This window comes from Bolinopsis microptera, chromosome 6 (assembly GCF_026151205.1).
Source record: "Bolinopsis microptera isolate Bmic1 chromosome 6, MBARI_Bmic_1.0, whole genome shotgun sequence".
NCBI classification, from domain to species: Eukaryota; Metazoa; Ctenophora; class Tentaculata; order Lobata; family Bolinopsidae; genus Bolinopsis; species Bolinopsis microptera.
The window spans coordinates 1,621,537-1,647,778 of record NC_087077.1 but is presented as its reverse complement, the minus strand read 5'-3'; the positions used below and the strand labels follow the sequence as shown (position 1 = coordinate 1,647,778).

Here is a 26,242-nt window from a genome sequence, read left to right as displayed (position 1 = left end):
CTCCAGTTCCGTTTCACATGTATATACATTATATACATTATATACATTATATACATTATATACATTATATACATTATATACATTATATACATTATACATTTAACATGTACCTTCATAAGAGGAGCCAGGGTTCCTGATCGTATAAACACAATATAGGACTGGGGAACCAATACACTCCAGTTCCGTTTCACCGATACGATCACTGAAAATATAAGTTTAAAATATGTGAATTTTTAAATCAGACATTTTGAACACTCAAAATTAAAAATATATAATTGACTAGTATTTACACACGAAGGGGGGGGCCAATGGCATAAAATGGCATAAAATGGCATAAAATGGCATAAAATGGCATAAAATGGCATAAAATGGAGACTTTTTCTATGGAGAAAATGGAAAAACCCATGAGTAATTCTCCATTTTCTCCATTTTATGCCATTAATTTTGTCTTCGAAATTTCATCTTTAACACCATTTAACACCTAAATTGGACATCCTAACATGTTTATTTACGCTTACTAGGGGCGTAACAAGCTTATGAAAGCTCATAGTAGGCTACTAGATGCTTATACTAGGTTAGTAGAGGCACACTTCAGGCAAACTCATAATTACTCAAGCCTAGTGTAAAGTTATTTCTACAGGCTACAGCAGGAGTGAGTAATAGGGGAGAGTAATAGGCACTGAGAAGTGAGACCTACATCCTCGAAAGTCGAAACAAGCTCGCACTGCAAAGGGGAGGCCTGCCTTCCGAGATCGCATTACCAGGGGGAAGCCTCGAGTCCAAATTTGTGTATCGACTATCGAGGGGTAGGTGCAGACTTCGATAAACCGAAAAACCAAAAAAATATTTTCGGCTAATAATGAAGAGGGTAGCATAAAACGTGGAGAAAAGTGGTTTTTAGAAAAACTTTGAAACATTTTGACTTAGAAAATTTTCGGCCCGAGTCATTCTCGATACGTACCTCTCGTATCGAGAGCTCCCGATTCCGAGCTCGTGTTGCAAAGGGGAGGCCTGCCTTCCGAGATCGCATTACCAGGGGGAAGCCTCGAGTCCAAAATTGTGTACCGAGGGGTAATTTTTTTTACTACAGCAGGAGTGAGTAATAGGGGAGAGTAATAGGCACTGAGAAGTGAGACCTACATCCTCGAAAGTCGAAACAAGCTCGCACTGCAAAGGGGAGGCCTGCCTTCCGAGATCGCATTACCAGGGGGAAGCCTCGAGTCCAAATTTGTGTATCGACTATCGAGGGGTAGGTGCAGACTTCGATAAACCGAAAAACCAAAAAAATATTTTCGGCTAATAATGAAGAGGGTAGCATAAAACGTGGAGAAAAGTGGTTTTTAGAAAAACTTTGAAACATTTTGACTTAGAAAATTTTCGGCCCGAGTCATTCTCGATACGTACCTCTCGTATCGAAAGCTCCCGATTCCGAGCTCGTGTTGCAAAGGGGAGGCCTGCCTTCCGAGATCGCATTACCAGGGGGAAGCCTCGAGTCCAAAATTGTGTACCGAGGGGTAATTTTCTTAGTCAAAATTTTTCAAATTTTTTCTGAAAACCGCTTTTCTCCACGTTTCATGCTACCCTGTTCATTATTTGCCGAAAATATTTGTTTCCCCTCGATACACAATTTTGGACTCGAGGTAAGTAAACATTTTTCAAAGTTTTTCTGAAAACCACTTTTCTCCACGTTTCATGCTACCCTGTTCATTATTTGCCGAAAATATTTGTTTCCCCTCGATACACAATTTTGGACTCGAGGTAATGCGATCTCGGAAGGCAGGCCTCCCCTCTGCAACACGAGCTCGGAATCGGGAGCTCTCGATACGGGATGTACGTATCGGAAATGACTCTGACCGAAAATTTTCTAAGTCAACATTTTTCAAAGTTTTTCTGAAAACCACTTTTCTCCATGTTTCATGATACTCTGTTCATTATTGGCCGAAAATATCTTTTTTTAAAATAATTTTTCTCGAAATTCTAAATTTTTCAGGTTTTCAATGGCATAAAATGGCATAAAATGGCATAAAATGGCATAAAATGGCATAAAATGGCATAAAATGGAGACTATTTCTATGGAGAAAATGGAAAAACCTATGAGTAATTCTCCATTTTCTCCATTTATGCCATTGGCCCCCCCCCCCCCCCCCCCACACGAAGCAAAATCAATTTTATTCAACAATCAACACGCGTACTTTCAGCTCACTTTAAAACTTTAAAACGATCCTTTGAGTACTAAAACCTTTAATTACCTTATCGGACCTTATTTGGACGGACATTACTTGAACGGACATAATTATGAACGGACATTAATATGAACGCTAGAAGGCAATCAAAACCATCAAAATTCCGAATTTTTTTTAATCCTTTTTTTGACGCTTTTAATTTTAGCAAATGATTTTTAAATCCATTGTTAAAATTTTATAATACCTTGTTTTTATTGATTCAACGATATAGTTTAGTTTAATGATAGCTATTGAAATTGACTGAAATAAAAAAATTGTCATATTCTGGACAAAAAGTTCGAAATTTTTGAAATAATTTCAATGGACTTTAACTTGGACGGACATTAATTGAACGGACTTTATTTGAACGGACATTAAGATGAACGCTAGGGCCTCCAGCGTTCAAGTAATGTCCGTCAAAATAAGGTCTGATAAGGTATTTTAAAAGAACCTGTACCTATATCGGTCCCATATCAAAGTGCTATTGTCTGGCTTTTTAAATAACACTTTGTGAGGTTCAGGGGTTCCGTTCACTATACAAGTGATAGGAAAGTTGGGATGTGTGATCTTTGAGCTGAAATATTTTAAACCATATTAGGCAACTTTAAAGAAAACACGATTGGTCTAGACTTAGTGGCAAGTTCATGATGTTTTGTTATGATCTTATTCAATCAGTAATGATAGAGAATTAATGATTTTACAGGCTCAAAACTTACCCAGATTTTATGGTAACTGACACCGGGACAGACACTGGATCGAACACGGTCAAAAATATTTTTTCCGCGACATTTTGTTCCAATTCGTCATTGACTTGTATGACACCTTCGCATATGTATTCTGCTGTGTCAGTCTTCTCCAAAATCAGAACTTTGGTAAGTTTGACAAAATGATCACCAACCTCGATTTCGTCATCATTTGCATTTTCGGAATTTCCAATTTCGTCGTAACCTTCATTATCGTAACTTCTATCATCAACATTTGCATTATAGCCACCGTTGGCGTCATTATTGTTGAAAGGATCAGTATGGTTATCTTTATAGAAACTACCTCTACTACTAGTAGTAGCCGGAGTAGTAAACGGATAACCGTTATTTCCACGATTAAAGCTGTCGTCAAAGATAGGATCAGGATCATTGTAGCCGTCGTCAATACTGCCGCCATAGTTATTACCCTGATCATCAGTATGACCGCAACACCTTGTCACCCTGTTTTAAGGTTACTCTAGTAGGTCGAGGAGTTCCCGTCACTACACAAGTGAACGTAACAGTTGTTCCGGACTGGAGTTCTGATGCGGAAGGATTTTGAAACAGTGAAGCTTCTCCTTCGATTTGGTTGGCTGCAAAAGAAAACCACATGAGTTCGAGTAAATGTTACATTCTAGATCATACAATTTGATCAAAACCCATAATCATGGGTAGAGTGGACCGCTGCCAGTGTCTCTCTTTCCCAAATAAAAGGGAATGATATTAATTTGAATTACCGACCGTAAACGCAAAATGATACCGAGAATGAAATTGGTCGCTCGCTTTTCCCATTCATTTACAATTATAATACCTTCCGGGAATTATATCCACTAAAACTCGGGGACACCGAGGGCTGATAATTTGCTCATTTTTCCCGCAAGAGAAGCGAGGGTATTATCAGCCCAGACTCAGACTGGCTGGCGGCAAGTTTCAAAACAAATAACACTGGCGTTCTATATATTAGACACTATATTGTATGATGCGCACGTATCGGATTACACCCCTTCTGCAATCGGAACCGGAACGTATTATAAAATATAATACCTCCGCAACTTCGTGCCCGCAAATTCCCTCCAGCAAGCTGTCGGGAATTATAGCGCGCAGCACTCAGTGGCGGAGGTATTATAGTATTGTAATAGATTAAGTAAAGATACCCGATGGCATCTGTACTCGGCAACAAAGATTCAATAAACAATAGCTTATTAGACACTAACTATACTGCCCTTATCCCGAAATACTAGGTATCTACCCGAAAGCAACCCAAAGAGATTTTTACAACATGTGATCGATGTAATTAATCGAAACTTATTACAATTCGTAAGCCGTGAATGAATGGGAAAAGCGAGCGACCGATTTCATTCTCGGTATCAATTTGCATTTGCGGACGGTTATTCAAATTAATATCATTTCCTTATGTTTGGAAAAGATATACATTAGCAGCGGTCCACTCTACCAATGATTATGGGTTTTGGTCAAATACTGTATAATAGTTACTATACTACATATACTAGTTACACATATACTAGTTACACTGTACACTAGTTACTATACTGTACACTAGTTACTATCCTGTACACTAGTTACTATACCAGGCCACGTACAATATATCTGGTTACTGTAATATAAAATGATTGATGTTAATAACCTGTTTTAGCCTCTCTATAGTAATCTGAGGCTGTGTCGGAAGGAATAAATCTTATATACGCCGTCTCTCTGTTCCAGTAGTCTCCCCACCTACCGTCATCACACGAGGTGTCTGATAGCAGCACGTTAAGTACTTCCTCGTTATTACAGTGTATAATAACTCTGACATCTGAACTGAGTGTCAGGGTGATCCTCCATATCTTGTCAGTAGTGGAGGGCAGAGTAACTGGGAAATCAGTGTAGGAACTGGTGCAGTAGTAGATCAAGTACCGGGGGGTAGATGAGAAGGAGATATATACTCCTCCTGATGAGGTGAATGAGGTATCCTCGTAGAAAAACACCGCCACTTTATCACCACTTCCCAGCCGACTATCAGTCCTTATCTCCAGTGAAGTAGATTCAAGTGGGAAGGGTATTAGCCTGCCAAATTCTGTTACTGCTGTCCACCCTGCAGTTGTGAGTTTGTGAATTATATTCACTAATGGGTTATTTATTGTTAATTAAAATAAATTGATCATTCTGACGGGAATATTTATTTCAGTCTACTATTATAAATTTTACTTTACTTCTAACGATATTCTTACCCAATAAATTCCGTTAAATAACAGCTAATAGTTAAAATAAGATGCTGAAGGTATTTCAGAAGTTCAACAAAAACCTAAACAAACATTTCAATTTTATGCCATTATTATTACAGACAAAAATTATTACCTTTTTTGTGCACAAAAGGGATATACAACGTGCGGGAAATCAACTATTATTTTTTAACTCTTATACAGATACAGATAATACTGCGATGTTATTTGTCTAAAATGCCTTATTTCAATTGGATCAATTTGAAGGCCTACTACTAAATACATTTATATGGACACGTTCAGTGAAGTTTGAGGATATTGGTAAACTGGACAACTGGTGGATTCGTGTAGTGTTATTGAGTCTCATGATTTGATAGTTCTTTTATTCAAATTTCTGATTGTTTCTGAATAGACTCAGTGAAAACAGATTCTGGTAATCTTTTTTTGCTCTTATGAGTGGGAGACTCTCACTTCGTCAACTACAATTCAAAAAAGAAGACAGATTCTAATGGAAATAAATAGCTGAATAACGTATCGACATTTCTACCTCATACTCATATTCTGAAATAGTATTAATTCAATTATAACGATTAATATGTACATTAAAAATTTTACGACGAAATTTATTTCAAATGGACACGTTCAGTGAAGTTTGAGGATATTGGTAAATAGTCGAAAGCTTTGTTCGACGAAATTTTAAAAATCAGTTATGTTTTAATTTCTCTTCATCATGTAGCTATGTACTGTAGTATGGATATTATTTAACATAATTTGACCAAAACCCATAATTGGGTAGAGTGGACCGCTGCCAGTGTCTCTCTTTCCCAAACTAAAGGAAATTATATCAATTTGAATGACCGTTCTCAAATGCAAAATGATACCGAGAATGAAATCGGTCGCTCGCTTTTCCCATTTATTCACGGCTTACGAATTTTAATAAGTTTCGATTAATTACATCAATCACATGCTGAACAAATCTTTTTGGGTTGCTTTCGGGTCGATACCTAGTATTTCGAGATAAGGGCGGTATAGTTTATAGTGTCCAATTAGCTGATATTTATTCATTATTGAATCTTTATTGCCGAGTACAGCTGCCTTCAGGTAGTTCTTCTTAATCTATTACAATTGTAATTGTAAATGAATGGGAAAAGCAATCGACCGATTTTATTTAAGACAATTTTTCTTCTAAAATCATCTTTTTGGTAATAGTATAGGGATAAAATAGTATATAATGTATAAGAGCCACGGGATCGTGCTTGCCAGCACTGTGATTACACTGACTGGCATAAGAGGATAAAGTTGGCTGCAATTGCGCGAATCAACAGAACACGTTTTTGGTCAGTTATTCTTATTAATATAATTATTGATGACGATTCACATCATCCTATCTCAAAGGTTCTACAACTAACATAAACCCATTCAGATTCCTTACCGCATTCAGTTCCATATAATTCTCGTTCCTTGCCATCTTCACAAGGTATACACGAGACTTGTCCTTCTATTGTACTGATCGTGTTGTCAGGACATTCTGCACACGTGTCCATATCAATATTCCTGTAGCTTCCAGCTGGACAGGGCACTGAAGTGATGTTACATCTTGTAAGTTAGCAGATCTTGTGAATCAACTTTTGAAGAGTACTAGAGCCATGATATCCTCAGGTTGAACAAACAACGATCTTAACATTTTAACAGTGCGTGGTAATACGATATTTTTCTTATTTCTAGCAAATTATGTCACGTTCAATTTCATAGAACAACTACATGTTCAATTTCATAGAACAACTACACGAACAAGGTTATAACTAACCACACGCAGATTGAGGAGGGTCTGGCTCGAACCCAGGGTCACATTTCCTGCATTGGGAGTCATCATGGCCTCTAACTGTACCAGGGTCACATTTCCTGCATTGGGCGTCATCATGGCCTCTAACTGTACCAACGTCACACCTATCTGAAGAATGTTTGATTTATCACCTGTACAGAGTTACTGCCGATATTATATTCCCAATCAATAAGCTTTATTACAGTTCGTAAGCCGTGAATGAAATTGAATGGTAAAAGCGAGCGACCGATTTCATTCTCGGTATCAATTTGCATTTGCGGACGGTTATTCAAATTAATATCACTTCCTTTTGTTCTGGATCAAATACTGTATACTGTATACTATACTACAAATACTGATCCTCTCCAACTTGTATTAGTACACTACTTCATTCACACCAGTCATTTCACTACATTAAACTGATTGAGGTTATGCCCTTTGTACATGCTGAAGCGATATGCTATGATGAGTGGAATATGAGTTAGGATCAGTTTGGTCCGTTTCATGGCAAAAACATTTATTGATTTTGTATTAACCCTTCGGGGCTTGCGTGACCCTTATCATAGAACTGGTTTTCAGGACTGGCAGTCTGACCTATTGCCTTGCCAGCATAGGTGTACTTATATAGTTTTGCATGGTTCAGTTGCATAGTAGTGTCCGAATTGCACTGATTCTAGCCCGAGTAGTGTTCGAAAGGGCGCCCTGTTTTGACATACCTCCTGAGCCGGTACTCATTTCCTCTCTGAGCTAGCTAGTGTATATCAGTTTCTTGTTGGTGTTTTGTCTGTGTTTGTTTGTCCGTAGTAGGAATTTACTGTAACTTTGGAGACTGGGCGCAGTAATGTCCCAGAGGGTTTGTAACATCATGGATGCTGACTAAGCTTACCTGATCCTCTCCAACTTGTATTAGTACACTACTTCATTCACACCAGTCATTTCACTACATTAAACTGATTGAGGTTATGCCCTTTGTACATGCTGAAGCGATATGCTATGATGAGTGGAATATGAGTTAGGATCAGTTTGGTCCGTTTCATGGCAAAAACATTTATTGACTGTATACTAGTTATTACACTGTACACTAGTTACTATAGTGTACACTAGTTACTATACTTTACACTAGTTACTACAGTGTATACGAGTTATTATACTGTATACTAGACACTAGTTACTATACCAGGCCACGTACAATATATCTGGTTACTGTAATCTAAAATGATTGATGTTAATAACCTGTTTTAGCCTCTCTATAGTAATCTGAGGCTGTGTCTTTATTAAATCTTATATACGCCGTCTCTCTGTTCCAGTAGTCTCCCCACATACCCTCATCACACGAGGTGTCTGATAGCAGCACGTTAAGTACTTCCTCGTTATTACAGTGTATAATAAATCTGACACCTGAACTGCGTGTCAGGGTAATCCTCCATATCTTGTCAGTAGTGGAGGGCAGAGTAACTGGTAAATCAGTGGAGGAACTGCTGCAGTAGAAGAGCGAGTACAGGGGGGTAGATGATAAGGAGATATATACTCCTCCTGATGAGGTGAATGAGGTATCCTCGTAGAAAAACACCGCCACTTTATCACCACTTCCCAGCCGACTATCAGTCCTTATCTCCAGTGAAGTAGATTCAAGTGGGAAGGGTATTAGCCTGCCAAATACTGTTACTGCTGTCCACCCTGCAGTTGTGAGTTTGTCAGTTTGTGAATTATATTCACTAATGGGTTATTTATTGTTAATTGAAAATAAATTGATCATTCTGACGGGAATATTTATTTCAGTCTACTATTTTAAATTTTACTTTACTTCTAACGATATTCTTACCCATTAAATTCCGTTAAATAACAGCCGATAGTTAAAATAAGATGCTGAAGGTATTTCAGAAATTCAACAAAAACCTAAACAAACATTTCAATTTTATGCCCTTATATTTATTAATTTCACAGACAAAAATTATTACCTTTTTTGTGCACAAAAGGGATATGCAACGTGCGGCAAATCAACTATTATTTTTTAACTCTTATACAGATACAAATAATACTGCGATGTTATTTGTCTAAAATGCCTTATTTCAATTGGATCAATTTGAAGGCCTACTACTAAATACATCTATATATATCTATATATAATATGGACACGTTCAGTGAAGTTTGAGGATATTGGTAAACTGGACAACTGGTGGATTCGTGTAGTGTTATTGAGTCTCATGATTTGATAGTTCTTTTATTCAAATTTCTGATTGTTTCTGAATAGACTCAGTGAAGACAGATTCTGGTAATCTTTTTTTGCTCCTATGAGTGGTAGACTCTCACTTCGTCAACTACAATTCAAAATAGAAGACAGATTCTAATGGAAATAAATAGCTGAATAACGTATCGACATTTCTACGTCATACTCATATCGTCACCTCCAAGTAGAAAGGGTACAAGTTAAGATATACCCTTTCTATTTGTTCAACGGTTTTGGAACCCTCGGGTCATGAGTCATCATGTCACCAAGTATCAACTTGATTTGATGAAATTTTAGGTAACCCTAATTTTTAGAAAGGACATAAGTCAACTTAACCCCTTTTTATATCTAAAATAGCGCACCTAGACCGATAAGTAAAAAGGATACAAATTGAGATGGTCCCTTTTAATAATTCATTCTTACCAAATTTTATATAGGTTAAAAGGGTATAAGTCTACATGTACCCCTTTAAACACAGGACTTAATGTCACGTTATGTGAATAGACCCGACACTGCAATCATATATATGAATATATATAGTAGGTTTATGATGTTATTTGGCTCCAGAAGGGTCTATAGATCAAAAAAAATTTGGGTGGAAAAAAAGTTATGTGTCTTCGAAGTCTGTGGCCACGCCCTTTTATAAGATCGTGGGAAAATCTTACAATTTCCTGAAATAAATTCATATTTTGATAATAAAAGCATATAGGTTATCCAAACCATTGTTTTTTGGCTCAAGAAATCGATTGGTGATGTCTATTTGAATCTCAGACCACTCCCTGATAAGATAACCACGCCCATATTCATAATTGAGCTTCAAAATTCCAAACAATTTAAGTGATTTTCTTGGACAAGGTGGGTGTCAAAACCAATGTTTGTTGGCACGGGAAATCGATTGGCGATGTCTATTTGAATCTCAGACCATTCCCTGATAAGATAACCACGCCCATATTCACAATTAATCATCAAAATTTACAAAAATTTAAGTGATTTTCTTGGACAAGTTGTGTGTCAAAACCAATGTTTGTTGGCTCGGGAAATCGATTGGCGATGTCTATTTGACTCTCAGACCACCCATTGATAAGATATCCACGCCCAATTTTAACTGAAATTTCCGTTAAGAGTGATTAATGTGAGATAGGACAAAATCTACCTGCAGCAGCCAGAGCTGTTCTTGAAGATATTCCCCATGCTTGGTGGATTCCACTTGACTAAAACGGCCGTGTACTGCGCAGGAAAATTTTTGAAGGGGTCTGGAGTCGAGGACATATTCATAGAATGTGGAATCTTTGGTCCGAAAACTGTAGATTTAGTAATGAGTGGAAAGCATTACTATCGTTCTTAAGGGGGTCTTACAATTCTAAGTGATTCTATAACGAGAATGAAAATGAAGGCTTTTTGGAAAGAGCACACACCGCAAAACTACTCTGATGCTATAGTTAAGCTGGAACTATTTCAGCAAGCTCTCTGTGACAACAATAAGGCATTTTCTTAATCGTAAATGTCTGATCTCTTGCAATACTGTCAATAAGTTAAACCAGGATATTGATCGTTTTGAGAAAACACACGGTCTATCCACGGTCTATGCACGGTCCCTGCACAGTAGCGGTTAGTAGCCGGTTAGTAGCCGGTTAGTAGCCGGCTAGTGACCGCTTTTCAAGTGCCGGTTAGTAGCCAGTTTGGTATTGTGAAGTTGAGGAGCTGTTATTACAAAAGTGGCTACTAGCCGGCTAGTAGCCGGCCAGTAGCCGGTGTTCATATGCTACTGTGCAGGGACAGTGCATAGACCGTGCAGGGAGTGTGCAGGGACTGACCGTGCAGGGAGTGTGCATCAAGTGTTCATTGTGCAGGGACCGTGCAGGGACCGTGCATGGAGTGTTCTTTTGTTGTTACATGGACCGTGCAGGGACCGTGCATAGACTGTCCGGAGCTAAACGACCAACTTCCCCCTTTCTTGGTTGTGACAGTCTAAACTATTTGAGAAACGACTCAAGCACACTCACCCAGAGTTACACGACTCCTTTTTGAAGAAGCATTTTGTAGTAAAGAGAACCTCGGGATCTTTTAACGCAGTGTCGCCAGATCTTGCTCTTGAACAAACATTACAACATAGTTCAACGAGTTCACACGGAATCATAGGGCAGACTAGGAAACAGGAATACGTCGCGGAATGGGCCCTCATTTATCACAAGTTTCTCTCGATAACCAACACCAATAGGGAGATAACAAACTCGGATAAAGGAGGGAACACAGAGACTGCCAATGCATCTTCCCATCATCATTTAAGTCCTAGAAAGATTCAAGAGATCAATGCTCGCACTGACAGTATCTCAAGTTATATTTAAGTAGTCAAGGAAATCCATTCTGCAAGGAGAATCACGACAAAGTAAAAACCTTGTTACGCAAGTTTATGCCGAAGACAGTGTTGCCAAGATGCAAGAGTTCTTAAGTATGATATTACAAACTAAAGTACGCTCTTCAACGGTTCTTTGATGGTAAAACCAATAAAAAATAAAATGAGGGAGGAACTTGAAAAGAAAGCATCCTTCAAAACTGACGATCTTATATGCAATCCTTCTAATATATAACGATGAGGCTGTTGTGGTCGACTTTATGTTGCTGTTACACTATTTTGAAGAATTTCATAGTCTTGGGTTACAGAACTTATTCTTGCAGCTTGGTAAAGGTGAGAAGTAAAGGATGTTGCCAGTGCACATAATGTTTGAAAGATTCTGAAAAGACTTTTGTCAAGAAATTCTCAGTGCACATCTAGCAACAGGATCTGATCACCTAAGCAAAGTGGGGCAAAGAGATGTGCACTGACTGCTGACCCGGAGAAAAGTCTTTGTAATTTTGGCAAAACGGCAATTTTAGACGAGGATCAACCAAAGGTCGCAGAAGAATATCTTGTGAATGTGTTATCAGCTTCAAATGGAGTCAAAACATTTGATGACCTTAGAGTTCAGGTTCACAAAAAAAACTGGTTCTGCTCTTGGTCTTCCTCCAACCTCTTATTCTATTAGGAATGGGCATATAAGGAGATAGTGGTACCTTTTAAATGAAAGTTCCAATCTTTTAACACCAGAACATGTACGCTGCCTCCTTAATGTTCTTGAATACGGTTGGGAAGATCAGGAGGGCGGTCTTTATGCCAACAAGCAACTTCACCTTATTCCTGATGAACTTTGCAACACTTGCCGATGTAAAACTGGATGCAAAACTAAACATTATCTTTGTGTTAAATCGGAGGGGCCAAAATGTTCAAACTTTTGCCTTTGCATTAATTGCGAAAACAAATAAGCATACTTATGATTTTATTCATTTTTATCATTAATAGCCATTATGTTTAAATATTATATTATTTTGATGCAAACTATTTCAAAAAACTGTTTCAATTCAGTTCTGTGTGGCATTTTCGTGCAAACGACATAACCAATCGATCTCCTGTGCCAAAAAAAACAACAGTGGTTTCAACACCCAACTTGTCTAAGAAAATCACTTAAATTTTTGTTAATTTTGAAGATTAATTGTGAATATGGGCGTGGTTATCTTATCAGGGAGTGGTCTAAGAGTCAAATAGACATCGCCAATCGATTTGCCGAGCCAAAAAACATTGGTTTGATTAACCTATGTGCTTTTATTATCAAAATATGAATTTATTTCAGGAAATTGTAAGATTTTCCCACGATCTTATAAAAGGGCGTGGCCACACACTTCGAAGACACATAACTTTTTTTCCACCCAAATATTTTTTGATCTTTAGACCCTTCTGGAGCCAAATAACATCACAAACCTACTATACTCAAATGATTGTGCGGCTTTTTGGTCAGATACAGTATTAGTAGTCTTTTGAGTTAAAAGGGTACATATAGAGATATACCCCAATATTAAACATGCTCGAACTTTGGTCCCAGCAAGTTAAAAGGGTACAACTTGATACAACAAGTTAAAAGGGTACAACTTGTCTTTCAATCCGTATTTAATTGACATCTATAATGATAAAACGGAAAATTTATGCTTTGTTCATTAATTACCCTGTAGGGGTTGTCTAAGCAACATACTATAGCTTTCCAAGGGCACAATGCACAGCATAAAACAGTTTTTCTTGATTTACTCAAAACAGCACTTTTGCAGATGTACCCTTTCTACTTGGAGGTGACGATATTCTAAAATAGTATTAATTCAATTATAACGATTAATATGTACATTAAAAATTTGACGACGAAATTTATTTCAAATGGACACGTTCAGTGAAGTTTAAGGATATTGGTAGATAGTCGAAAGCTTTGTTCGACGAAATTTTAAAAATCAGTTATGTTTTAATTTCTCTTCATCATGTAGCTTTGTACTGTAGTATGGATATTATTTAACATAATTTGACCAAAACCCATAATTCGGTAGAGTGGACGCTGCCAGTGTCTCTCTTTCCCAAACTAAAGGAAATTATATCAATTTGAATGACCGTTCTCAAATGCAAAATGATACCGAGAATGAAATCGGTCGCTCGCTTTTCCCATTTATTCACGGCTTACGAATTTTAATAAGTTTCGATTAATTACATCAATCACATGCTGAACAAATCTTTTTGGGTTGCTTTCGGGTCGATACCTAGTATTTCGGGATAAGGGGCAAGGGCGGTATAGTTTATAGTGTCCAATTAGCTGATATTTATTCATTATTGAATCTTTATTGCCGAGTACAGCGGCCTTCGGGTAGTTCTTCTTAATCTATTACAATTGTAATTGTAAATGAATGGGAAAAGCGATCGACCGATTTTATTTAAGACCATTTTTCTTCTAAAATCATCTTTTTGGTAATAGTATAGGGGGTATAATAGTATATAATGTATAAGAGCCACGGTCGTGCTTGCCAGCACTGTGATTACACTGACTGGTATAAGAGGATACAGTTGGCTGCAAATGCGTGAATCAACAGAACACGTTGGTCAGTTATTCTTATTAATTATAATTATTGATGACGATTCACACCATCCTATCTCAAAGGTTGTACAACTAACATAAACCCATTCAGATTCCTTACCGCATTCAGTTCTATCTAATTCTCGTTCCTTGCCATCTTCACAAGGTATACACGAGACTTGTCCTTCTATTCTACTGATCGTGTTGTCAGGACATTCTGCACACGTGTCCATATCAATATTCTTGTAGCTTCCAGCTGGACAGGGCACTGAAGTGATATTAGATCTTGTAAGTTAGCAGATCTTGTGAATCACCTTTTGAAGAGTACTAGAGCCAAAATCATCAGGTTACACAAACAAAAATCTTAACATTTTAACAGTGCGTGGTAATATGATATTCTTCTTATTTCTAGCAAATTATGTCACGTTCAATTTCATAGAACAACTACATGTTCAATTTCATAGAACAACTACACGAACAAGGTTATAACTAACCACACGCAGATTGAGGAGGGTCTGGCTCGAACCCAGGGTCACATTTCCTGCATTGGGAGTCATCATGGCCTCTAACTGTACCAGCGTCACACTTACCTGAAGAATGTTTGATTTATCACCTGTACAGAGTTACTGCCGATATTATATTCCCAATCAATAAGCTTTATTACAGTTCGTAAGCCGTGAATGAAATTGAATGGTAAAAGCGAGCGACCGATTTCATTCTCGGTATCAATTTGCATTTGCGGACGGTTATTCAAATTAATATCACTCCCTTTTGTTCTGGATCAAATACTGTATACTAGTTACTACACTGTACACTAGTTATTATAGTGTACACTAGTTACTATACTTTACACTAGTTACTATCCTGTACACTAGTTACTATACCAGGCCACGTACAATATATCTGGTTACTGTAATATGAAATGATTGATGTTAATAACCTGTTTTAGCCTCTCTATAGTAATCTGAGGCTGTGTCGGATGGACTAAATCTTATATACGCCGTCTCTTTGTTCCAGTAGTCTCCCCACATACCCTCATCACACGAGGTGTCTGATAGCAGCACGTTAAGTACTTCCTCGTTATTACAATGTATAGTAACTCTGACACCTGAACTGCGTGTCAGGGTAATCCTCCATATCTTGTAAGTAGTGGAGGGCAGAGTAACTGGGAAATCAGTGGGGTAACGGCAGAAGAAGAGCGAGTACCGGAGGGTAGATGAGAAGGAGATATATACTCCTCCTGATGAGGTTAATGAGGTACCCTCGTAGAAAAACACCGCCACTTTATCACCACTTCCCAGCCGACTATCAGTCCTTATCTCCAGTGAAGTAGATTCAAGTGGGAAGGGTATTAGCCTGCTAAATGCTGTTACTGTTGTCCACCCTGCAGTTGTGAGTTTGTGAATTATATTCACTAATGGGTTATTTATTGTTAATTGAAAATAAATTGATCATTCTGACGGGAATATTTATTTCAGTCTACTATTTTAAATTTTACTTTACTTCTAACGATATTCTTACCCATTAAATTCCGTTAAATAACAGCCGATAGTTAAAATAAGATGCTGAAGGTATTTCAGAAATTCAACAAAAACCTAAACAAACATTTCAATTTTATGCCCTTATATTTATTAATTTCACAGACAAAAATTATTACCTTTTTTGTGCACAAAAGGGATATACAACGTGCGGGAAATCAACTATTATTTTTTAACTCTTATACAGATACAAATAATACTGCGATGTTATTTGTCTAAAATGCCTTATTTCAATTGGATCAATTTGAAGGCCTACTACTAAATACATCTATATATATCTATATATAATATGGACACGTTCAGTGAAGTTTGAGGATATTGGTAAACTGGACAACTGGTGGATTCGTGTAGTGTTATTGAGTCTCATGATTTGATAGTTCTTTTATTCAAATTTCTGATTGTTTCTGAATAGACTCAGTGAAGACAGATTCTGGTAATCTTTTTTTGCTCTTATGAGTGGGAGACTCTCACTTCGTCAACTACAATTCAAAATAGAAGACAGATTCTAATGGAAATAAATAGCTGAATAACGTATCGACATTTCTACGTCATACTCATATTCTAAAATAGTATTAATTCAATTATAACGATTAATATGTACATTAAAAATTTGACGACGAAATTTATTTCAAATGGACACGTTCAGTGAAGTTTAAGGATATTGGTAGATAGTCGAAAGCTTTGTTCGACGAAATTTTAAAAATCAGTTATGTTTTAATTTCTCTTCATCATGTAGCTATGTACTGTAGTATGGATATTATTTAACATAATTTGACCAAAACCCATAATTCGGTAGAGTGGACGCTGCCAGTGTCTCTCTTTCCCAAACTAAAGGAAATTATATCAATTTGAATGACCGTTCTCAAATGCAAAATGATACCGAGAATGAAATCGGTCGCTCGCTTTTCCCATTTATTCACGGCTTACGAATTTTAATAAGTTTCGATTAATTACATCAATCACATGCTGAACAAATCTTTTTGGGTTGCTTTCGGGTCGATACCTAGTATTTCGGGATAAGGGGCAAGGGCGGTATAGTTTATAGTGTCCAATTAAATGATATTTATTCATTATTGAATCTTTATTGCCGAGTACAGCGGCCTTCGGGTAGTTCTTCTTAATCTATTACAATTGTAATTGTAAATGAATGGGAAAAGCGATCGACCGATTTTATTTAAGACCATTTTTCTTCTAAAATCATCTTTTTGGTAATAGTATAGGGGGTATAATAGTATATAATGTATAAGAGCCACGGTCGTGCTTGCCAGCACTGTGATTACACTGACTGGCATAAGAGGATAAAGTTGGCTGCAAATGCGTGAATCAACAGAACACGTTGGTCAGTTATTCTTATTAATTATAATTATTGATGACGATTCACACCATCCTATCTCAAAGGTTGTACAACTAACATAAACCCATTCAGATTCCTTACCGCATTCAGTTCTATCTAATTCTCGTTCCTTGCCATCTTCACAAGGTATACACGAGACTTGTCCTTCTATTGTGCTGATCGTGTTGTCAGGACATTCTGCACACGTGTCCATATCAATATTCTTGTAGCTTCCAGCTGGACAGGGTACTGAAGTGATGTTAGATCTTGTAAGTTAGCAGATCTTGTGAATCACCTTTTGAAGAGTACTAGAGCCAAAATCATCAGGTTACACAAACAAAAATCTTAACATTTTACCAGTGCGTGGTAATATGATATTCTTCTTATTTCTAGCAAATTATGTCACGTTCAATTTCATAGAACAACTACATGTTCAATTTCATAGAACAACTACACGAACAAGGTTATAACTAACCACACGCAGATTGAGGAGGGTCTGGCTCGAACCCAGGGTCACATTTCCTGCATTGGGAGTCATCATGGCCTCTAACTGTACCAGCGTCACACTTACCTGAATAATGTTTGATTTATAACCTGTACAGAGTTACTGCCGATATTATATTCCCAATCAATAAGCTTTATTACAGTTCGTAAGCCGTGAATGAAATTGAATGGTAAAAGCGAGCGACCGATTTCATTCTCGGTATCAATTTGCATTTGCGGACGGTTATTCAAATTAATATCACTCCCTTTTGTTCTGGATCAAATACTGTATACTAGTTACTACACTGTACACTAGTTATTATAGTGTACACTAGTTACTATACTTTACACTAGTTACTATCCTGTACACTAGTTACTATACCAGGCCACGTACAATATATCTGGTTACTGTAATATGAAATGATTGATGTTAATAACCTGTTTTAGCCTCTCTATAGTAATCTGAGGCTGTGTCGGATGGATTAAATTTTATATACGCCGTCTCTCTGTTCCAGTAGTCTCCCCACCTACCCTCATCACACGAGGTGTCTGATAGCAGCACGTTAAGTACTTCCTCGTTATTACAGTGTATAATAACTCTGACACCTGAACTGCGTGTTAGGGTAATCCTCCATATCTTGTAAGTAGTGGAGGGCAGAGTAACTGGGAAATCAGTGGGGTAACGGCAGAAGAAGAGCGAGTACCAGGGGGTAGATGATAAGGAGATATAGACTCCTCCTGATGAGGTGAATGAGGTATCCTCGTAGAAAAACACCGCCACTTTATCACCACTTCCCAGCCGACTATCAGTCCTTATCTCCAGTGAAGTAGATTCAAGTGGGAAGGGTATTAGCCTGCCAAATACTGTTACTGCTGTCCACCCTGCAGGGACTGACGGGAATATTTATTTCAGTCTACTATTATAAATTTTACTTTACTTCTAACGATATTCTTACCCAATAAATTCCGTTAAATAACAGCTAATAGTTAAAATAAGATGCTGAAGGTATTTCAGAAGTTCAACAAAAACCTAAACAAACATTTCAATTTTATGCCATTATTATTACAGACAAAAATTATTACCTTTTTTGTGCACAAAAGGGATATACAACGTGCGGGAAATCAACTATTATTTTTTAACTCTTATACAGATACAGATAATACTGCGATGTTATTTGTCTAAAATGCCTTATTTCAATTGGATCAATTTGAAGGCCTACTACTAAATAAATTTATATGGACACGTTCAGTGAAGTTTGAGGATATTGGTAAATAGTCGAAAGCCTTGTTCGACGAAATTTTAAAAATCAGTTATGTTTTAATTTCTCTTCATCATGTAGCTATGTACTGTAGTATGGATATTATTTAACATAATTTGACCAAAACCCATAATTGGGTAGAGTGGACCGCTGCCAGTGTCTCTCTTTCCCAAACTAAAGGAAATTATATCAATTTGAATGACCGTTCTCAAATGCAAAATGATACCGAGAATGAAATCGGTCGCTCGCTTTTCCCATTTATTCACGGCTTACGAATTTTAATAAGTTTCGATTAATTGAAACTGTGATTACACTGACTGGCATAAGAGGATAAAGTTGGCTGCAATTGCGCGAATCAACAGAACACGTTTGTCAGTTATTCTTATTAAATATAATTATTGATGACGATTCACATCATCCTATCTCAAAGGTTCTACAACTAACATAAACCCATTCAGATTCCTTACCGCATTCAGTTCCATCTAATTCTCGTTCCTTGCCATCTTCACAAGGTATACACGAGACTTGTCCTTCTATTGTACTGATCGTGTTGTCAGGACATTCTGCACACGTGTCCATATCAATATTCCTGTAGCTTCCAGCTGGACAGGGCACTGAAGTGATGTTACATCTTGTAAGTTAGCAGATCTTGTGAATCAACTTTTGAAGAGTACTAAATAATAATAATAATAATAATAGGATTATGGCCACATGGCCATCTCGACAAAACTTGAAACCCAACTGCACTCTACGCTATTGCAGTTCGCACAATATTATCAAAAAGAAAAATGTTCCTATCCGGAACATTTAATGATTAATTATTTTTAGGACGTTAACATGTAGTTCTGAATTTAACAATCAAGAAACATTGATTCCTCGGTATTTAGCAATCAATGGGTTATTAGACATGAAATGTGCATATGAATCATGCTCACATGTATTTATTTTTGACATCAAGGTTTCGCTGAGATCCCAGAAGTGACCCTTTGACGATGCTCCACTCGCTATCAGTTCATTTTTATAACATTGAAGTCGAGCTTTGAATGCGTCTACTGAACTGGCTTCTTTAACCGAACTTGGTACTTTGTTCCAGTAATTGGCAACACGGTTACTGAGGACCTGATTTCCTCTTTTATCTTTTAGGATCTTGGTACCGCTACGTGATATCCTGAAAAGATCTTGTCCATAGTCCACTTTACCCGTCGTTATTTTAAAGGTTTCAATAAGATCACCCCTCATACGGCGCTCCAGTAGTGTTGTTAACTGGAGGATTCTCAGTCTCTCATCGTATGGTAGGATACCAATCCCGTCGATTATTCGTGTAAATTCTCTCTGAACGTCTTCTATCTTCTTAATAGTCCTCCAGTTTCCGTGCTCTGCTGGTAGATTCCACACTTGCACAGCGTATTCGATGTGAGGTCGAACTAGAGTTCTGTAGACATTTAGCATAACAAATTTGTTACGGCAGATCAAACTTCGTTTGATCCAGCCTATAACAGACTTTGCTTTTTTCACGGACTTATCTATATGATCACTCCAGTCCAGGTTTCTGGTAGTTAGAACTCCAAGATCCTTTTCTGCCTTCACTTGGGGGAGGCGTTCCCCATTCATGAAGTACTCGTGCATTGGATTGTTACGCCCAATATGTAGTACCTTACACTTGCCATCCTTCACATTGAATCTTAGGAGCCATTCCTTCTCCCACGCATTGAGTTTCAGTATATCATCTTGTGCAACACTGTGCTTAGCTGTGCTCGTTACTAGCTTAAGATCGTCCGCAAAGAGTGATACGAAGCTCTCAATTCCATCAGGGAGATCATTTATGAAGAGCAGGAAGAGCAGGGGGCCCAGCACGGTTCCTTGAGGGACCCCAGATGTTACAGCAAACACTCTAGAAAATGATGATCCAACCCTGACACGAAATGTTCTTCCTGTTAGAAAGTCTTCCACGACTGCAAGGGTGTTGCCAGATATTCCAAAGGATTGTAATTTTCTCAGCAATCGTTTGTGTGGTACAGAATCGAAAGCCTTCTGAAAATCGAGATACAGTATATCAGCTGACCCGTCCTTCTCTAGTATCTCACTGACAATGTCCATACATTCCAGTAGGTTCGAGACGCAGGATCTTTTTGGTAGGAAACCGTGTTGTTCATTCACAATCATGGGGGATACGTGAGCTAGAATATGGTTCCTTAAAAACCTCTCAAAGATCTTGGAAAGAACGCACGTTAGGCTAATAGGGCGATAATTGCTGGCTTGGGTTTTATCCCCCTTTTTATGCAATGCAGTGACATTTGCCTGCTTCCAGATTTCGGGAATCTTTCCCTCGTTGTAGCATTTTTGGAACAGTGCTGTGACTGAATCAGCAAACTGTTTGTTTTCGGCTAGTGTTTTCAAAAGCTTGGGGTGTATATCATCAGGTCCAACGGACTTCCAGATGTTAACTTTACGAAGTTGATCTTGAACTTCACTTGTATTGAATTTCAGGTCAGGAATCGTCGCCTTTGCGCTGTCTCCGGGTAGTGGGTCAGGTATTGAGGCCTGATCCTCCTTTACAAACGTGCTCTCAAAGAAAATCCCAAGTTGGTTAGCCATATCATGTGCTGAGTGGAGTTCATCCCCACTAGCATCTCTGATTCCAGATATTGCAGCCCTAATCTTGCGCTTGGAGTTCATATAGCTGTAGAAAGCTTTTGGATTTATTTTTAGCTGGGCTGCTGCTTTATTCTCATAGCATATCATGAGCTGCTGTTGCTTCTTCTCGTAAGCACTCTGCTGATGTAGTGCATGATTCAGGTTTTTTGATGTCGGGTCGTACTAGAACCATGATATCCTCAGGTTGAACAAACAAAGATCTTAACATTTTAACAGTGCGTGGTAATACGATATTTTTCTTATTTCTAGCAAATTATGTCACGTTCAATTTCATAGAACAACTACATGTTCAATTTCATAGAACAACTACACGAACAAGGTTATAACTAACCACACGCAGATTGAGGAGGGTCTGGCTCGAACCCAGGGTCACATTTCCTGCATTGGGCGCCATCTCTAACTGTACCAACGTCACACATATCTGAAGAATATTTGATTTATCACCTGTACAGAGTTACTGCCGATATTATATTCCCAATCAATAAGCTTTATTACAGTTCGTAAGCCGTGAATGAAATTGAATGGTAAAAGCGAGCGACCGATTTCATTCTCGGTATCAATTTGCATTTGCGGACGGTTATTCAAATTAATATTCACTTCCTTTTGTTCTGGATCAAATACTGTATACTAGTTATTACACTGTACACTAGTTACTATAGTGTACACTAGTTACTATACTTTACACTAGTTACTACAGTGTATACGAGTTATTATACTGTATACTAGACACTAGTTACTATACCAGGCCACGTACAATATATCTGGTTACTGTAATCTAAAATGATTGATGTTAATAACCTGTTTTAGCCTCTCTATAGTAATCTGAGGCTGTGTCTTTATTAAATCTTATATACGCCGTCTCTCTGTTCCAGTAGTCTCCCCACCTACCGTCATCACACGAGGTGTCTGATAGCAGCACGTTAAGTACTTCCTCGTTATTACAGTGTATAATAAATCTGACACCTGAACTGCGTGTCAGGGTAATCCTCAATATCTTGTAAGTAGTGGAGGGCAGAGTAACTGGGAAATCATTGGAGTAACGGCAGTGCAAGAGCTGGTACCAGGGGGTAGATGTGAAGCCAATATAGACTCCTCCTGATGAGGTTTTTGAGGTATCGTAGAAAAACAACGCCACTGTATCACCACTTCCCAGCCGACTATCAGTCCTTATCTCCAGTGAAGTAGATTCAAATGGGAAGGGTATTCGCTCCTCTTGTACTGTTACTGCTGTCCACCCTGCAGTTGTGAGTTTGTGAATTATATTCACTAATGGGTTATTTATTGTAATTTGAAAATAAATTGATCATTCTGACGGGAATATTTATTTCAGTCTACTATTTTAAATTTTACTTTACTTCTAACGATATTCTTACCCAATAAATTCCGTTAAATAACAGCTAATAGTTAAAATAAGATGCTGAAGGTATTTCAGAAGTTCAACAAAAACCTAAACAAACATTTCAATTTTATGCCATTATTATTACAGACAAAAATTATTACCTTTTTTGTGCACTAAAGGGATATGGAACGTGCGGCAAATCAACTATTATTTTTTAACTCTTATACAGATACAGATAATACTGCGATGCAATGTTATTTGTCTAAAATGCCTTATTTCAATTGGATCAATTTGAAGGCCAACTACTAGTATTAAATAAATTTGTATGGACACGTTCAGTGAAGTTTGAGGATATTGGTAAATTTTAAAATAGCGTTTTCGACGATAGTGTCAGTACTCACCTAACAAATCTAGAGATATCGAACTTGAAAAGTGCTCTAAGTAGCCACACTTGTATAACCCCATATCCTCCGCAAGACCAAATTTAGAAATTTCCAACTGAGAAATGAAAATATCCCCCGAATCCTGATCTTCTAGTTTCGTCATTACGAAGGTATATTTTTCACCATCATCGTGCATCTCCTCTGATCTTTTGAACCATTTAATTGTCCCCCCAGAACTTGACCCTGTCACCCGGCAGGTGAGTGTCGCAGTTTCAGCTACTTTTACTTTTGGTGAACTCACGGATATTGTAACTACTGCAAAGACAAAAATGCAATAATATGTTTACTGATCCCTTATTCATAATTGGAGTGCTAGAGTGTCGTATCATTGGCAAGAAAAACACATTCCTGTTTAATTCCTGTTTAATTCATGCCGATGCATAGAATGAAATGAATCGACAATTTATAGATTAATTAGTCTTAATCGTTTAAATTACTTCCTTATTAATATTAATATTAATGAAGTTATGAGTTAACATTTCGACTTTGTAAATTATCCTAACATTATAATCAAAAAGAGATGATATTTGACCAAAACCCATAATCATGGGTAGAGTGGACCGCTGCCAGTGTTTCTCTTTTCCAAACAAAAGGAAATGATATTAATCTGAATAGCCGTTCGAAAATGCATATTGATACCGAGAATGAAATCGGTCGCTCGCTTTTCCCATTCAATAAGCTTTATTACAATTCGTAACCGTGCATGATTATGGGTTTTGGTCAAATACTGTATACTAGTTACTATACTTTACACTAGTTACTATACTTTACACTAGTTACTATACCAGGCCACGTACAATATATCTGGTTACTGGAATATTTAGCCTCTCTATAGTAATCTGAGGCTGTGTCGGAACCACTAAACATTATATACGCCGTCTCTCTGTTCCAGAAGTATCTCATACTGTCATCACACGAGGTGTCTGATAGCAGCACGTTAGCTACTTCCTCGTTATTACAGTGTATAGTAACTCTGACACCTGAACTGCGTGTCAGGGTAATCCTCCATATCTTGTCAGTAGTGGAGGGCAGAGTAACTGGGAAATCAGTGTAGGAACTGGTGCAGTAGTAGATCAAGTACCGGGGGGTAGATGAGAAGGAGATATAGACTCCTCCTGATGAGGTTAATGAGGTACCCTCGTAGAAAAACACCGCCACTGTATCACCACTTCCCAGCCGACTATCAGTCCTTATCTCCAGTGAAGTAGATTCAAGTGGGAAGGGTATTAGCTCGTCACGTGTTACTGCTGTCCACCCTGCAGTTGTCAGTTTGTGAATTATATTCACTAATGGGTTATTTATTGTTAATTGAAAATAAATTGATCATTCTGACGGGAATATTTATTTCAGTCTACTATTTTAAATTTTACTTTACTTCTAACGATATTCTCACCCAATAAATTCCGTTAAATAAATAACAGCTAATAGTTAAAATAAGATGCTGACGGTATTTCAGAAGTTCAACAAAAACCTAAACAAACATTTCTATTTTTATGCCATTATTTTTACAGACAAAAATTATTACCTTTTTTGTGCACAAAAGGGATATGCAACGTGCGGCAAATCAACTATTATTTTTTAACTCTTATACAGATACAGATAATACTGCGATGCAATGTTATTTGTCTAAAATGCCTTATTTCAATTGGATCAATTTGAAGGCCAACTACTAGTATTAAATAAATTTGTATGGACACGTTCAGTGAAGTTTGAGGATATTGGTAAATTTAAAAATAGCGTTTTCGACGATAGTGGCGAACAACTACATGAACAAGAATCGCCAATTCATTGATTAATTAGTTTTACTTTTAAGAGTAACGAAGCTTGCTGATACTGCCACCACTTAAACTTCTAAATTGTACACAAAACAAAAAACTGCAGCAAAGTCTTCCAAGTTCAAACCTATGTTGTTTTTGAATATGACCGCTGTGCTGAGTTCCTTGACGCCATGCTCATAAGATGCTACGACGCAATTATAACTGGTACTCCCATCATTCTGTTCTGCGGCAATTTTAAGAGTTGTTGTTTGACTGGTACCGTTGAAGTACCCCGGTGCATCAGTAGAGTATCCGAGGACATTATTTGTAATGTCAGCACCTCTAGAGGTCGTCCATCTCAAGGACTCTAATTTCCTCGTCAAACCAAGTATTTCACATGTTAATTTTGTTTCTGTACCAGTCAGTGATTTCGCGTTCAAGGTTATAACCTCTGGAATTTTGAAATCATCGATAAGTTTAGTAGTAACTTTTTATCATGCATCAAACTAGTATTAGCACTATTTGTTAGAAACCGAAATAAAATCAATGTAACCAGTAAACTTAGAAACATGTAAGTTAACTGGTAGATGTATTTGAAGAGAATTAAAATGAGAACATACTGATGTAACTGGTAGATGTATTTAAAGAGAATTAAAATGAGAACATACTGTGACGCAAATTGTACAAATTACAAGGATCCAAAAAACATTAATCAGCCCCTTCAATTTAAAAATCAATTAAGCTAAAAATGACCAACCTAACTTCAGAACTTCAGCATGCACGCTTATAGGGTTAGATGGAGGTGATCCTTGATATTGAGTTGACTCTGCTGAACATCCGAATTTAAAAGACGAAGAGCCAGCAAAACTCTGAAGCTTGTACTGCCTAATGGTGAGTAATGATGACTGGGAACCGTTAACATAGACTCTCTCCTGGGTTATCTCATAGTTGGGGTAATCTTGGGTGGATATTATTTCTCCTTCTGCATCTGTCCAAGTCACCCAGACAGGGTAGTTTGAGTCTAGCCCTTCTATAATGCAAGTTAAGGTTTGGTCCACAGCTGTGGTGACCCTTTTACTTACAGGATCTGGCCGGATAGCTGAAATTACGTTGCTCAAGTTACTGGTAGGTATAGTCCAGGTTATTTTGCAGTTGGTTTCTTATCAAAATCAAAAATTATGTATTTGTTCTAATTAATTTGTTCTAACTGATATTTAATAGCTCCTACTTATATACGCTTCATGTCTGAAGAAGATCTACCCAGTACCCCTTGTGTTCTTAAT

The 26,242-nt window shown here is 37.5% G+C and overlaps 1 protein-coding gene and 1 long non-coding RNA gene across 2 annotated transcripts; both read right to left on the bottom strand.

Annotated features, from left to right (window-relative positions):
- Positions 1–110: 110 nt before the first annotated feature.
- Positions 111–3,318, bottom strand: LOC134816266 (uncharacterized). Its single transcript, XR_010160392.1, has 3 exons — positions 2,939–3,318; positions 2,680–2,796; positions 111–202 (listed from the first exon to the last, which is right to left on the bottom strand). It is a non-coding gene; the product is annotated as an uncharacterized LOC134816266 (long non-coding RNA).
- A 20,185-nt stretch (positions 3,319–23,503) lies between these two features.
- On the bottom strand, positions 23,504–26,202 carry LOC134816881 (uncharacterized). The gene is made up of 4 exons (XM_063825881.1): positions 26,196–26,202; positions 25,717–26,058; positions 25,105–25,410; positions 23,504–24,458 (listed from the first exon to the last, which is right to left on the bottom strand). The coding sequence occupies exons 1-4, from the start codon at positions 26,200–26,202 to the stop codon at positions 23,956–23,958; spliced, it is 1,158 nt and encodes a 385-aa protein (XP_063681951.1). The 3' UTR covers positions 23,504–23,955.
- Positions 26,203–26,242: the final 40 nt, after the last annotated feature.